Source organism: Python bivittatus, unplaced genomic scaffold (assembly GCF_059951505.1).
Source record: "Python bivittatus isolate LINGU-HERP-01145 unplaced genomic scaffold, Pbiv_v1 ctg000590_np1212, whole genome shotgun sequence".
In the NCBI taxonomy this organism is placed as follows: Eukaryota; Metazoa; Chordata; class Lepidosauria; order Squamata; family Pythonidae; genus Python; species Python bivittatus.
The window spans coordinates 20811569-20826779 of NW_028277086.1; the positions used below are offsets into that span (position 1 = coordinate 20811569).

Consider the following 15211-nt stretch of genomic DNA (forward strand, 5'->3'; position numbering starts at 1 on the left):
AACAATCTGATAAAGAAAAATATTTAATATATTGTTAATTTAGCTGATGGTGCAATGGCTAGGAGAGTTAACCAACACTGATGTGCCCAGCTACATTTTGTAATGGTGCATATTTCCTGCCTCTCCACAGCAGCAACATGACTTGGAATCCACCATAGCTAGACAAGATGAGTCATAGCAAAGAGTTTTTACTCTTTGCTGTGTTGCTTGGTTTTTTCTGACTGTAATTCTCTGTCTTACTTGAATAGGAAAAAATCACTTTCATGGCAAAAAAGTGTACTCCTGTTCTTGAAGATAAAATTGGGATGGGACAAAGCCTGCTTTTTAGTTGAGACTTGGCAGGAAAGTAGTATTCTGTTCCTTTCCATCATTATGGCGGATGTTTCATTGACAAGTTTATAACATATTGTCTGATTTGTTTTGTTTCTAAAGAATCCATCAATACATCATCCGCGTGCAGGATCATTGGGATTGACCAATGAGAAGATAGTTCTCCTTTCTGCAAATAGCATTAGAGCAACTGTCGCCACTGAAAACAATAAGGTATGAAACATTTGAGAATTATTTTTCCCCCCTGCCATCCTATGGAAAAAAAACCTGAAGTATGGTTTCAAGTAATTTTTGCAGAGGTTTTAAGTTCCTTAACATATTTGTAGATAGCATACCTTTATTTCATATTTTTATTCATAAACTTGATCCACCACTGATTCCCAAAATCTCTTTGCAAAAACAGGGGCTAGGATGTGCCAGTAAGGATATAGGGTAGAACTGAAACTACTTATTTATTTGAAAGATTTGTTTTTTAACAAAAATGCAGCAGAAGAGATATCCACCTAGAGTGGCAGTGATGAAAACTGAGCAATGAACTACACTGATTATGCATATGAGCCTATGTCTGAGCCTACACTACGGTGATAAAGGGTGATGAAAGATGTATTCTTTTGTGCCCTTATTGTGTCTTCAGATGCCCAGCATCCCTGTTTAGGGTGACATACTCACCTTTGGCAATTGGAAGTCAGGAAGACTTCATTGCAGGTTTAGTGTAATTTTTGGGAGGTATTTCAAAGATAAAATTGTTCATATTTTTTCAGAGCTTGATGCCTCCTATGCAGAGTTAATGAGTTGACTGAAGTGATGTCCCACCACTTCATTTGTTCCATTGGACACTGAGGAAGTGGACAAGGTTCTCAGCAGCATAACTTCTGCCATGTACAGTATAGGTGGATTCCTTCCTAGCTTATTCAGGCTGCTAGTGAGAAGATTGAGAGTTAGCTTAGGGAGATTGTGAATGCCTCTTTAAGAAAAGGGGTGGTGCTATCTGCCTTGAAAGAGATGTGGTGCAACTCCTCCTGCAGGGAACTTGTCTAAATTAGGCAAGTTTGGACAACTGTCAACCTACCTCTAATTTTCTTTTTGGGTGAAAGGTTTTGTAGAAAATGGTTAGGGGCTCAGTTTATTTTATTTTATTTTATTTAAAAGATTGATATGGCTGCCCATCTTAAAACACAACTCTGGGTGGCTCACAACAGCAATCCCCCCCCCGAACTATAAAAGCCATAAAACATAATCAGAATCCAGTGCCTCAGTCATCCCTTTGGGATGTCCCAACCACCAACCCAAAACATCTTCGCTCTACCCCAGTGCCTGGGTAAAAAGCCAGGTCTTGATGCCCTTCCGGGTGGGACCTGCTTGAAAGGGTGTTCCATAAGGCAGGGGCAGCCATGGAAAAGGCAGTCTTCTGAGGTCCCACTAGATGGCAATATTTCAGGGAAGGGACCTGGAGCATGCCTACCTTATCCAATTTGGTAGGTTGTGCAGATACTCTCAGGGAGAGGTGGTCCTTGAAAGTTATGGATTATCTAGGTCTTTGTCAGTCTGGTTTCAGACATGGGCATGAGACAGAAACTGTAGGGGGTGATAGTCCTTATGGTTCTGTTAGATCCTTCAACAACTTTTGATATCATTGATTGTAGTATCTTTTGGGGCTTCCTGTAAGGGTTTATGATCAAAGCACAGCTTGACAATGGTTCTGTTCCTTCCTAAGCAGAAAGTTCTAGTTGATAGTAACAGGGGAGGAAAAATCAAATCTGTGAACACTGATATGGGATGTTTGTAAAGTGCCAAGGAGATGGCCATGAAGCAAATATTCAGAAACTCTTATGTAAACAAAGAGGACAGTAGTATTCCTTAAGTCCTGGGAAGGGAGATAACATTAAGAAGATCTTCAGAATGACTCTTTTTTTTGACTCACTGGAGTTTGAGAGGGAGGGAGGAAAAGAATGAACAGACTTGCAAGATTCTGTTATAGCCCATCTCAATAAATAACAGTTCTGGTCTTCCTGTGGAGTATGTTTCTTTATCTGGTCTGCCTTGAAGGGCTGACAGTGCCCTCAGTGCTTGATTCTCTCTGCCATCCTGTTTAATTTCTACATGAAATCACAAGGAAAGATTATCCACCCATTTGGGGTAATGTATCATTAGCATACTGATGATGTTCAGCTGTATCTCAGTCCAGGGCTGAAGAGGAGATGCAGTCCATGTTCTGCCCTGGTGCCTGGAGACTGTCAGGGATTGGAGGGTTAAAACAGATTCAAGATGAATCCCTGTGAGACAGCATGACTGTTTGTCCAGAAGTTGATTAGATCCTTGGAAATTCTATCTTTGGTTCTAGACTAGTTTGCAATCAGGAGGTTCTCTTTGATTCATGGGAGTCACTGGAAGAACAGGTGGAAGCGTGTTCAGATCTGGAACTGGATCTGTTAGCTATAGTCACTCCTGCAGTAATCACTTTGCTCCTGGACTACAATAATACACTCTACTTGCAGCTGCTGTTGAAGAATATTTGGAAGCAGATGATACCCACGCTAACCAAGTGTTCATTACCAAAGTAACAACCCAACCTCCCACAAGAGGAGCTATGTAAGAACATTATTCAGACAAGCACAAATGAACTGCAGCAACCCAGAACACCAGAAAAAGGAAACAGACCACCTATACAGCATCTTTCAACAAAATGGATACCCACACAACTTTATCACAAAGTGCCTGACCACTCAACCCACTACAGCACAACCAGCACAATTTACAAAAAGCATAACACTGCCATACATCAGAAACATCTCAGAAACAACCAATAGACTATTACAACCACATGGCATTACCGTAACATACAAGCCAACTAAAGCCCTTCAAAACATCAGCAGAAGACTAGCAGAGTGCATCCATGAACACCAACTAGCAGACAGAAGTCATGATGAAAACTCCTTAATCTTACAACACATGGACAGACTCAACCATGGTTTCAATTGGGAAACTGTCAGCATCTTAGACCAAGCTAAATCCAAAAATGCAAGGGAATTCCTGGAAGCTTGGCACAGGTAGTCCCCAGTTTAAGAACGAGTTCCGTTCCCAAGGTCTGTGCTTCAGTCAAAATTGCATGTAAGCCAGAACAGTATTATTAAGAGTCACTTTTTGTGAGATGGGCAGTACCTAAATTTGAGAGAGAGAGAGAGAGAGAGAGAGAGAATTTTGTAATTACCTTGAATCATTGTCTATTTAACTCAAACTTTGCTACATTAGGCTCCATTCTTAACTATGGGTCATCCTTAAACTGAGTGTTCTTAACCTGGGGACTACCTGTATTCAGACAAGTCAGCCATCAATAGGCACATAGAGATAAACAACATTTACACACCATTCAAAAGAGACAATAAAAAAGCTAAAAAGGAAACAAAAAGACCAGAACACCTCCTCACCAGCAATCAACACCCAGTTAAACATGGATTAACAACAGGATTAACACCAGACAAACAATCAAGTAAACAAAAGCCTAATCAAGGAACCTACCAAGGAGAAAGCAACAACCCCATCAACAGGGCAAGCTGCTGTATGTAAACAGAAAGCAAACCCCACTCTCTTCTAACACTGAAGTTGTTACCTAGTCGGGTAACGAAACATCTGCAAGAAAACAACCAAGCTCAGAGAACACCAAGGACTCCACAGTTCAACTCTGAGCTACATATATTCTCTTCTACTGGAAACAGATGAGTTGATACAGAATGACTGGTGAAAACTGATTGAGGAAAGCAACTTCTATCCCCTCCTTGTACTGGTAATTTCTGTTGCTCCCCCAGTGGAGTAGAATAGTTTCCCCCCACCCCAAGTTAAGGAGGGCCCTTTCCCTGTTGACATTAAGGAGGGAACTTAGAAATATTCCACTAGACTTTTGTATTTTGATCTATTGGGAGTTTACTGGTTTTACATTTTATTAATTTTAATAAATTATTATTGGACTTCTGAGGAAGATTAGCGGAGCTGACAATTGCGGTGGAATGAAGAGCTGGTGAGTAGAACCACTCTTCGTAATTCCTCTCTGGACAAGGAGAGAACTTGAGATAGCCCAAAAGTGCACCATACCATTGTTCCTTGCGAGGAGACTGCAAGACAGCAGTCTCTGATGGGTTTAGGGCTCCGGGAGATAAGGGAATAGCTATCTTGCTCAACCTATGGTTGGTGCTTTTGAAAGGACACTAAATTCCTTTTCTAATCACTTCTGGAAATTGCTTGTTAACTGCTTTTCAGCCATTAGGAACCTTTGGGTTGACAATTTTTATACCACCAGGTGAGTTTCCTTCAATCCTTAATGAAGGAAGTTTTAAATACAAGTTTAAGGACTTAATTTTTTTTTTCTAGAATAAACAGCAAAAGGATGATTAAGACTTTGATTTTAGAAAGTACAAATGGACAAAGAGTCCAGATAAATTTGAAATAAGATTTTGGAATTAATTATAAGAATCCTTCCCGTGGGAAAATGCTTTTGTTTTGAATTTTTTTTTTTTAATGATAGGATGGGACTTTGAAAGTTGGACACTAGAGGGAAGTAGAAGGAACTAAAGATTACATTTAAATGAGAAGAACACTTACATTTGACTTACTAATGCAGAATGGAGCAAAATATTTTAACTTTCGACATATTGAAGGACATTTTTGAACAGTGGACCCAGAAGTTAATTTTAAGAGTGTTTGCCTCTATAGATAGACTGTGTTTAAAAGATGTTATGGAAGAGGAGCAAGTTTTACCGGACAAGACTGAGACTGATCTCAAAGTGAATTTAAAAATGACAAGCTACAAGATTGATATGGAAAAAGATGCTACATAGGACATACAAAAGAAACCGGCTGATGTCTTAATGATTAAAAGGGATATACAAATAACAAACCAAGAGAGTAAAGGGAAAGAATATAAAGTTGGTTTATTTGATCCAGGTTAAAATAGATATCTCTGTAACCCTTAATGGACTGTTGCTGATCAGGACTGAAATGATGAGGATTTTAAGCATTTTATAGATAAGGAATGGGGTATGGGAAGAAGAGATCATTTGTTATATTTTAAGAGAAGGTGATAAATTACTAAAATTGTTTATACTTGTGATGAAGTATAAATATATACTTTCTTTATATATTTGCTATACTTAGTAAACTATATACTTAGTATACTTTTACTATACTAAGTATACTTATTTATACTAAGTATAAATATATACTTTCTTTATAAATTTACTATATTCTTATTTTTTTCTTTTTTAATTTGTATTAGTTTTTTATCGTTGTAGTTGTAATTTTCAATAAAATTATTATTAATTTTTAGTTAATAAATTTTATCCCTTTATTGCAAGTATATGTTTTATGGGTTTTAATTGTTGTCAACTACCCAGAGTTGTATAATTGGCATAGAAATAGTTAAATAAAATTAGATAAACTTTCTTAACAAAGGAAAAGATGGAGGAAAAGCAGCCATAGAAAATTAATAAATAACCAAATTGGGCTTTTTCTGCCTTGAATATAGCCCTAAAGCTCTGTCTTGACCTTGCATCTTAAAATTGTTTAGAAAAAGAAAACTCTCTTAAAAAAAGAATTTTTAAAAATTTCATCTCACACTTGAAATTTGGACTTGAGTAGTAACAGTTTATTCATGTTGTGTAAAAAGAGTTATCAGCAATGGTTGGCTAAAATAAGATTTCTGAAATGAAACTATCTGATCACTAAATACTTTTTTCCTTTTAGGTGGCTACCTGGGTAGATGAAACTTTGAGTTCTGTAGCTTCTAAATTAGAACATACTGCACAGACCTACTCAGAACTTCAAGGAGAACGAATAGTTTCACTGCATTGTTGTGCCCTTTATACCTGTGCGCAGTTGGAGAATAATTTATATTGGTGGTAAGTGCATATTTCAGTTCAAAGCTTTAAATATATTTATATATTTTCAAAGAAAAAAAAACTATCAGCTTATGTATTTATGAAGTACTTGGTGCTCTCTGAGTTTGGTTATTTGCTTGCAGACGTTTCATTACCCAACTAGGTAACTTCATCAGTGCTAGTGGGTGTGGGATTTGCTCCCTGTTTATATACAGTAACTTGCCCTGCCAGTGTTGGTGGGAGTGTGGTTTTCTCCTTGGTAGTTCCTTGATTAGGGTATTGTTTTCTGCTTGATTGTTTGTCTGGTGTTAATTCCTGCTTATCTGGGTGTTGGCTGCTGGAAAGGATGTGTTCTGGTCTTTTTGTTTCCTTCTTAGCTTTTTTATTGTCTCTTTTGAATTATGTGTAAATGTGGTTTATCTCTATATGTCTATTGATGGCTGATTTGCCTGAATGCCAAGTCCCCGTTCCCCCCCTAATCCTGGTGCCCTAAACAACACTCCGCAGTACATTGAGGGTTACAATCATTGGGTTATAACCTCACTCTATCCCAATGCTTGGAGGAAAAGCCAGCTTCTTAAGGCCTTCCAGAAGGCTGGAAGATGGGTCTGCTGGATCCCATGAGCAGGGTGTTCCATAGGGCAGGGGCTGCTACAGAAAAGGCATGCTTCCTAGATCCTGCTTGCTGACAGTATTTAAGGGAAGGGGCCTGGAGCATGTCCACCTTATCTGATGGAACGGACAGATATCCTCAGGGAGAGAGTCCTGCAAATAACCTGGTCCTGTGCCATTCAGGGCTTTACAGGTGATAACCAACACCTTCAATTGCCCCTGGGAAAACACTGGAAGCCAGTGCAGTTTGTGCAGCAGTGGTGTAATATGGGCAAACTAAGGAGCACTGAGACTGCATGTGGCTGCATTCTGCACCAGTTGTAACTTCTGAATGGTCCTCAAGGGTAGCCCATGTATAGCACATTGCAGTAATCTAACTGAGAAGTGACCAAGGCAGGAGGGACCATGAGTCTTCCTGGTCTAGGAATAGACGTAATTAGGACATAAGATGAATCTCTGCAAAGAACAGCTAGCCATGGCTGCCACCTGTTGCTTGAGTAGGAGCCCCTTGTCCAGGAGGACCCCCAGATATTGTGCACTAGATCTATCTGGGGAATTGCTACCTCATCAAGAGTCAAATATAACATATCAACTGATCCAAGGGAGCCAAATACCCAAAGCCGTTCCATTTTGCTAGGGTTGTGTCAGAGCCAGTTCCTCCCCATCCAGACCTCACAGCTTGCAGACCTTGGATCAGCACATTGGAAAATAGGTGGCTACCTGAACATAGAAAATGAACTTTTCAGATCCATTTGCTTATTTTTACTTTATATTATCTATTTGGAATTGCTTTCCTTTTTGTTTTCAGGCCTTGTCGTCAAGGTTTCCCTTCTCCCTGTGATGGATTGGGCTGAGGGGGTTCAAAGAAGCAAGTGGGTGGACATACAAATATTACTACAGACATTACTGCTGAAATACCTCTGAAGAGTAGCCTTCTTTCTTTCTTCTTTTCTTCCATGCCCAGTTACTCCTTCTCCTCCTCTCATCTTCATCCTTATGTTTTCATTTTGTGCTTTTTGCTGGAAGGAGGGAGGTGTGTGTATACATTTGTGTGTTGGTTAAGAGAATAATTGGTAGATGCAGAAGGGGATCCATTAATTTTATAAATGGCGTCCCTTACTTTACAGAGAATTAATTTTAATTAGTAATTATTTAATTAATATAACTTCATTTTTGGTTCTGGCCCTGTCCTTTTTTTGGAATGTGACTTTTGAGAGGTATATGTATGTATGTTTGAACATCTCCAAAATATCTGTCCAACCTCTGTTTAAAGATTTTTAGTAAGAGAGAGCTCACCTCACTTTATATAATGGGTTCTGTTGTCTAACTGCTTTTACTTCAACAAATGTCTACTAACGTTTGACTGAAATTTATCCTCCTGTAACTTAAGTTTATTATATCCATTCCCAGCCTTTCAGACCACAGAAAGACAGGTTTTTGTGCTCCCTTGTAGGACGGCTCTTCAAGTATTTGAAGGGCACTATGTCTCTCCATTTACTATTCTTTTGTTTAGGCCTAGAATACATAGTTCCTTCTTTCTAAGAGGATTTATTTTCCATCCATCTGATGGACTTTGTTACTATTCTCTGAATCTTTATCAGATTGTCTGCAGGCTTCTTAAATTGCACTATTGATAATGCAACACAGTGCTGAACAGTCAGGTCTGACTTATGTAGAATAAAGAAGAAATATTACTAGGAAACAGTGGTTCTAATGCTGCTGCCTAAAATTACATTAGGCTTTTAAAAAAAAAAATTGTGGGCAGTCATACTCTAACTGAACTTCAAACCTAAGATCGGTGCCTCGCGTGCCGCTGTTGTTGAGACAAGTTGTCTTGATGAATAAAAGACGGTTAGAATAGAAGATGGCAGACCCTGATAGCACCATCATAAACACCAGCATAAACCAGAAAGATCCAAAGGAAGCGTTGGTTATCGCTGTGACAACAAGGGCCATTTTCAGTTTGGAGAGGGAGCACGAAATCTTCTTAACGAAGGGCAAAGATGAGTATGTGAAACACCAGCAAACAAATGAGAACAGCCCCTTGGAGCAAGGAACAGCTTTTGCTTTCATTCAGGCAGTGCAATTTGTGAACAAGAAACTTCTTGAAAGAGACCCCGAGGAAAAGGGCCTCTTTGATGTCATTGTTCTCTCCAATAACAGTCCAGAGAGTGGTGTGCGAATAATCAACAGTGTGAAACAATATGGGTCCACTGAAAGCCTTTGCATTGCATCTTGGGAAGATGCGCAAAAAATTTGGCCAAGAGGACTCTCCCATCCGCATCTATTTGGTAACTGCCCGCAGTGGCCGTGATATGGGTATCCAGGCCATCAAAACTCTTAGGGAATGGGGACTGCCAACTGATGAAGCCTTCTTCATGGCTGGAGCTCCAAAAGGTCCTATCCTCTCCAAGATCCAGCCCCACATCTTTTTTGATGATAATCTTCACAACATCCAAGGTGCTCAAGATGTTGGCATACCCTCTGTGTTGGTCCCTTGTGGCTGCCAGAAGGGATCACAGGACCACAGTGTTCTGACACTTAATAATATTAATGTTTCTAACTAAAGGGACATGAGTAAATTTTTAAATGTACAGTGAATGCAATGCAAACCTAAGATCCATATCATACTTTACTATCAATCTATTCCATATTCCTGAATTTTTCCCCATATCTCTCCTTTTGAAGATTGGCACACAATTCTGTTTCATTCTTTATTTGCAATATGGATTCCTTTCTCAGTTGTGCATTTTGCTATGAGACTTTATTTTCCTTTTAGGAGAGGATGAAGATAAAATAGGCATTGAGCATTAAGATTTTTCCATCCTTACTGAGTGTCAGATTGCATTTTTGTCTTTATTTAAAATATGCTCCTTATTTAATGTTCTTAGTATTCCTTGCCAACCTCAGCTTGCTTTCTGATATTATCTTTTGCTTTTATGACATATACATTTTGGTAATGCATTTTTACTCATCTTTTGCCTTTCCATTTCTTATAAATATTTTTTTTTTAAAAAATGGCTCTAAGCATTTTGAATAACCATATTGTCTTTTTATTAAAACTCTTTTAATAAGAGTTTTTTAAAACTCTTCTTACAAACAGTTTAAAACCAGAGTTCAGAATAAGCATTTATATTTGTACAATCCTTTGAATTCTGGGTTTATTGCTTTCCAGAATATTATGGTTAATGTTTATTTTTAAGGGGCTTGCATTTGGAGTAGAGATTTGGTGCAGTAATAGGTCTCCATTTTGAGACTGGAACTTATTCACCCACATCATAAGTGGGTCCTTGGCTGTACATACTACAGAGATTGGTAGATGAAACTGGGTGGAAAAATGTTCTGTCTGCCTTCTTTTTGTATGTGAAATGGAACTTGCATGACTAGTTTTCTAATATTGGCCTCCAATGGCATATTTTCCATATGTTTCACAATACATATTCTTGACGAATAGTGAATGTTAACTGTAAGCAAGAATCACAATTTTAGGAATTGCCTAATATGATATTACCTTCTCAAATCTTAAAACTATTTTATGATTTATTGTCATTTATTGTCTCTGTTTTTGTTTAGTTACTTACTAGTTTATTACTTTATATGCCATTCATTTCATATTAACATTAGTGTTTTTCTTCCTAGGGGTGTAGTTCCTTTTAGTCAAAGGAAGAAGATGCTGGAAAAGGCTAGAGCCAAAAATAAAAAGCCCAAGTCTAGTGCTGGTATATCTTCAATGCCAAATATCACTGTTGGTACTCAGGTACGTACAAGATTATTTTGATTAAAAAAAATGTTTACTACTACTAGTGAGCTGCTAGAAATAACAATATCTGTAGATGGAATTCTTAAGTTGGAGCACTTGTTTTCTGAACTGACAGAATTTCAGGTATCCATAGTATGGGTTGTGCCTGATAAAATTATATTTGTCTCCCTGCGTTTCTTTTCTCCTTTATCACTGTTTTAGCTATAGTTTTAAGCATACTGATGGTCTTACTGTTAGGAAACTGTGTTCTGGGTATTTTGCACCTATACATTCATGTGTATTTCAGTATCAGATTTGTTTTATCTATAAAATACTGTTTTTCATTCTGATTGTTGATGCTTCATTTACTATAAATAGTTCATTATCTCTTTTTATTTCAGGTATGTTTGAGGAACAATCCCCTCTATCATGCTGGTGCAGTGGCCTTTTCAATTAGTGCTGGAATTCCTAAAGTTGGTGTTTTAATGGAATCTGTTTGGAATATGAATGATAGCTGTAGATTTCAGCTCCGGTCACCAGAAAGTTTAAAGAACATGGAGAAAGCTAATAAGACTACAGAGGCAAAGTAAGTGCTTTAAAACATTGTGAGGAACTTGTTTAATACAGTTGGTCATGAGTAAAAATATATTTAAGAAGCAATGAATTATGTATCTCAATCTTCTAACATTTTTGACCTAAATGCAATTCTGTTTGATTATAATATAGAGCTGTAAATTTAAACTATTAAAATATTTTTCTGAAATCTATAGCAAATAATGGAGAGAAGCCATTAGGTAGGCAACCTTAATAATGCATAATTTTCAGGGTTTTTGAATTTTTATTTTAGTTCTAATTTACTCTAAGGACAATACTTTTAACTGGAAGAGTACATTTTAAACAGTTTTTAAAAATAAGTTTATATTAAAAATGCTTATACCTGAAGATGCCAGAAAATGAGTAGCTATATCCAAAGTGTTCACCAATCTTTATAATGCATTTGTGAGAAAGCAGATTTATTTATTTATGACTTTTGTGTGCTATCCCATAAGAGAGAGATTTCTTATAATAAATTAACTTGAAAGCAGTTTAAATATAAATTAACAAAATTAGAAACAGCATGAATGTAATAAGAAACAATGAAATGGCAATTCCAGAATAAACATATGAATTCTAAGCCTAAGTGACTCAAACTACATAAATTACTTCTTCCTTAAAATCTTAGGCCTGAAAGTAAGCAGGAACCAGTGAAAACTGAAATGGGCCCACCGCCTTCTCCAGCCTCTACCTGTAGTGATGCATCTTCAATAGCAAGCAGTGCATCAATGCCATATAGTAAGTTGCATGGAAAGAAATTGTTGAAAATTGCATTGTCACTAATTTTCCACCTGTAATAATTTATCCATAATTAGTTTCTGAATATTCAAAATCTTAATACAGTCACTTGGGAAATGACATTTTCGATCAATTTATCTTTTTTAAAAATTCCTTTTAATCACTGATGTTTTCATATTTACTTCATTATATTGACCATGTTTGAATATAATATCAAGATGAAATTGCTCTTAATTCTGCCTGTTGCTTATAGGTAGCACATAACCCAATTGCTCATGCTACATTCTCCAGCCAGTGAGAATTGCTAATCTAACAAGTAAACATTTCCTGTTACAGTTCAATCTTGACACCGGTTAATCCACCCCAGCAGTGTGAACTCCACATCAGACTTATAGAATATTAGGATAGTGTCAGACCACTTAGCTATACAGGAAGCTTTTGTTCTTCAGTTGTTTCTAATTACTTTAATTGTTTCCACTGGTGGGAAGATTTGAGCAGTGGCAGTTGAGTAACACATGCATGTACAGATGGCCCTCGTTGCCTATGGTTTCATTACCAATGGTCTTGCAGATTTGTGGTTGGTAAATATAGAGACCTCTTTATCTGCAATAAAGAGTTGTTGGCATGTTATTCCACTTGGAGGACTTCGTTGGGGGGAGGTATTTCACACATGTGCAAAATGGGGTGTGAGCTTTTACACATGTATAAAGTTTTTTTTTTTTTTTATCTGTGGTTTCTTTATCTGTGGTTGTTAATTTGAAATGGAACCTCTGTGAATATCAAGGGTCAGGTCTATGCCTCTTGTAAACAATAAGCCAACATTCTCAGCAGTTCTGGTTTATCATTATGTCCAAATGCAGCCATCCTATTAAGAATAGATTCAGGCTGAGATTAATATTAATCTAATAGATGAAAGCATTTTTAATGAAAAAGTTGTATTGCAGCTCTATGCAGATTTTCTACAGTCAAACCCATTTTAATTTTTTTCATTCTTTGTACTTATCTAAGAACGGCGAAGATCTACACCAGCTCCTAAAGAAGAAGAGAAGGTGAATGAGGAACAGTGGTCTCTTAGAGAAGTTGTATTTGTGGAAGATGTTAAAAATGTTCCTGTTGGGAAGGTTTGTAGAAAAGAGATTCCATTTTTGTTCTCCTTTTGTATACTGATTTTCTATTTTTTTAATTACATCAAAACTTGTCATAGTAATTACTTCACTCTTGAAATAGATTAATTTGTACAAATGTTTTTGAACTAGATGCTGCCTGCTTTGTATGGGTTTAATCAAAACAAGATATATTACAAACTGCTTCTGTGCTGCAGGATATTGTCTCAAATAGGTCAATGTTGTTTTTTTCTCTAGTTATGCTGCTAAAGTAGAGCTCTTGGTTAGTTTTGAATGGATATCCCCATATGCAGACTGAAGTTATAAGCGATTTAGCTACCATAAGCCACTTGATTAGAATATATCACTTCAAAATTGCTGATGCATTTTGAGCATATATTATTTTCAATGCGACAAACAATATTAGGAAACCGCAGTTTGTAATGTGTTGGGATTGGGAAACCCTTTCCAGTTTAATGCTTCTTTAAAGGCAGCATACAAATAAACTAAATTTAAAATATTTAATTGAAATGTCTAGGCAACTGCTTGTCAACTTTCGAAGTACTTTAGTATTCTGTAAGTGATATATTGGATAATATACAGGAAATGCTGTGTTACAAATGAAGAAGAAAGATTCTTTGTGTGAAGTAAGATGTTAGATTTTTTTTATTCTGTTTTGATAAGATACTGAAATGGTGGCTCAGAGCAATCCTGGGAGTGTAGAGACTTCTAGTGAGGCTGGAAGATTTGTTGCAAGCTGAACTTGGGCCTCTTCAGAAACATCGATTAGGATGCCACTGTGCCATGTTGATATTTTGAGTGCACGCTCTTTAGCAAAAAATACGCACATTGCAATATTGTGGTACCCCTGTGGTGCCGCAACTGTTGTCTGGGACCTTCAGTAATGTCCTGAAAATAAAGTAGCCAGCATTTCTGGCACTGAAGGTACTGAATCAAGGGTTTTTTTTAGCTGTAATGTTTCTTGAAATGTTAAAATCTGTAGTACATTTTAAAACTTAGGTTTTCAACTTCATCTTGTCTTTCATTTACTTCTATGCTATATGTACTTTTTTCTAGGTACTAAAAGTGGATGGTGCTTATGTTGCTGTAAAATTTCCAGGGACGTCTACTAATGCAAATTGTGCAAGCAGCACTGGTTTGGATCCTGATCCCTCTTCTCTTCTTCAAGATTGCCGATTGCTTCGAATAGATGAATTACAAGTATGTGTATTAATGACAAAACAGGACAGTTTAAATGGTTAGCAGTTTGCTGTTAAGGACTACAAGTTACAATTCATATATGCATCTGCTAAACATCTTAAAAAGGATGCCACTATAGAAGATACCAAAATGAGCAGATAATATAGAGAACTGGAGAATTTAAGAAGATAATGTGAACTCTTATACTTCATCAAAAATGTATTTTGCAAAGAAGTATAACTGTAGGATACAATGATGGACATTTGTTAGATTACATTAAAACAAATACATCTAGTGTTGAATGATAAATTAGTAAATATTTTTAGCCGGAACAGCTTCAAGGAATCCCCATTTTGTTGGGTAAATGCCGGGGACAAAGAATGGAAGGGAGAAATTTATTTTCAGCATCATGATGCCCTGTTTGTCACCATGCGAGAAATATTAGCTTGGCTGGTACTGTAGAAGAATCTTTAGTTCTTTCTTGTAAATTTTACATACTTAATAAGAGGAATGATTAGATACAGTAACTGAATTAGAGATACAGAACTCTCCTGTTTGTTACAGGTTGTAAAAACTGGTGGGACACCAAAAGTTCCAGATTGTTTTCAGAGAACTCCTAAAAAACTATGTATTCCTGAAAAAACAGAAATTCTGGCAGTTAATGTAGATTCGAAAGGTAAGCGTGAACTTTTTTCTTCCTCAGTTTGTCTGCTTATCTATAGAGTAGTATATGTTAAACTTTACTCAATTGTATTCAATCAATAAATATATATTTAGAAGTTTGGGTTAGTATTTTTTTAAAAATATTAGCATTGGTCTTTCTCACTTTTTAGGAGTCCATGCTGTCCTCAAGACTGGAAATTGGGTTAGATATTGCATCTTTGATCTAGCAACTGGAAAAGCAGAACAGGAAAATAATTTTCCCACTAGCAGCCTTGCTTTCCTTGGGCAGAATGAGAGAAGTGTTGCTATTTTCACTGCCGGACAGGTTTGTTTGTTATTCATTTTAAACATTTAAAAATGGGCTT

General features: G+C 36.9%; 1 protein-coding gene across 8 annotated transcripts in view; it reads left to right on the plus strand.

Annotated features, from left to right (window-relative positions):
- Positions 1 to 15211, plus strand: part of UBR5 (ubiquitin protein ligase E3 component n-recognin 5) — a 100111-nt gene that overhangs the window by 34928 nt on the left and 49972 nt on the right. For all 8 annotated transcript variants that reach the window (XM_088149063.1, XM_088149066.1, XM_088149065.1 and 5 more), the window contains 9 exons: positions 433 to 543; positions 6064 to 6218; positions 10449 to 10566; positions 10950 to 11134; positions 11771 to 11880; positions 12889 to 13001; positions 14061 to 14204; positions 14748 to 14859; positions 15017 to 15171. In XM_088149063.1, the coding sequence (XP_088005189.1) occupies positions 433 to 543; positions 6064 to 6218; positions 10449 to 10566; positions 10950 to 11134; positions 11771 to 11880; positions 12889 to 13001; positions 14061 to 14204; positions 14748 to 14859; positions 15017 to 15171 (1203 nt within the window). The remainder of the gene's footprint in view (positions 1 to 432; positions 544 to 6063; positions 6219 to 10448; positions 10567 to 10949; positions 11135 to 11770; positions 11881 to 12888; positions 13002 to 14060; positions 14205 to 14747; positions 14860 to 15016; positions 15172 to 15211) is intronic.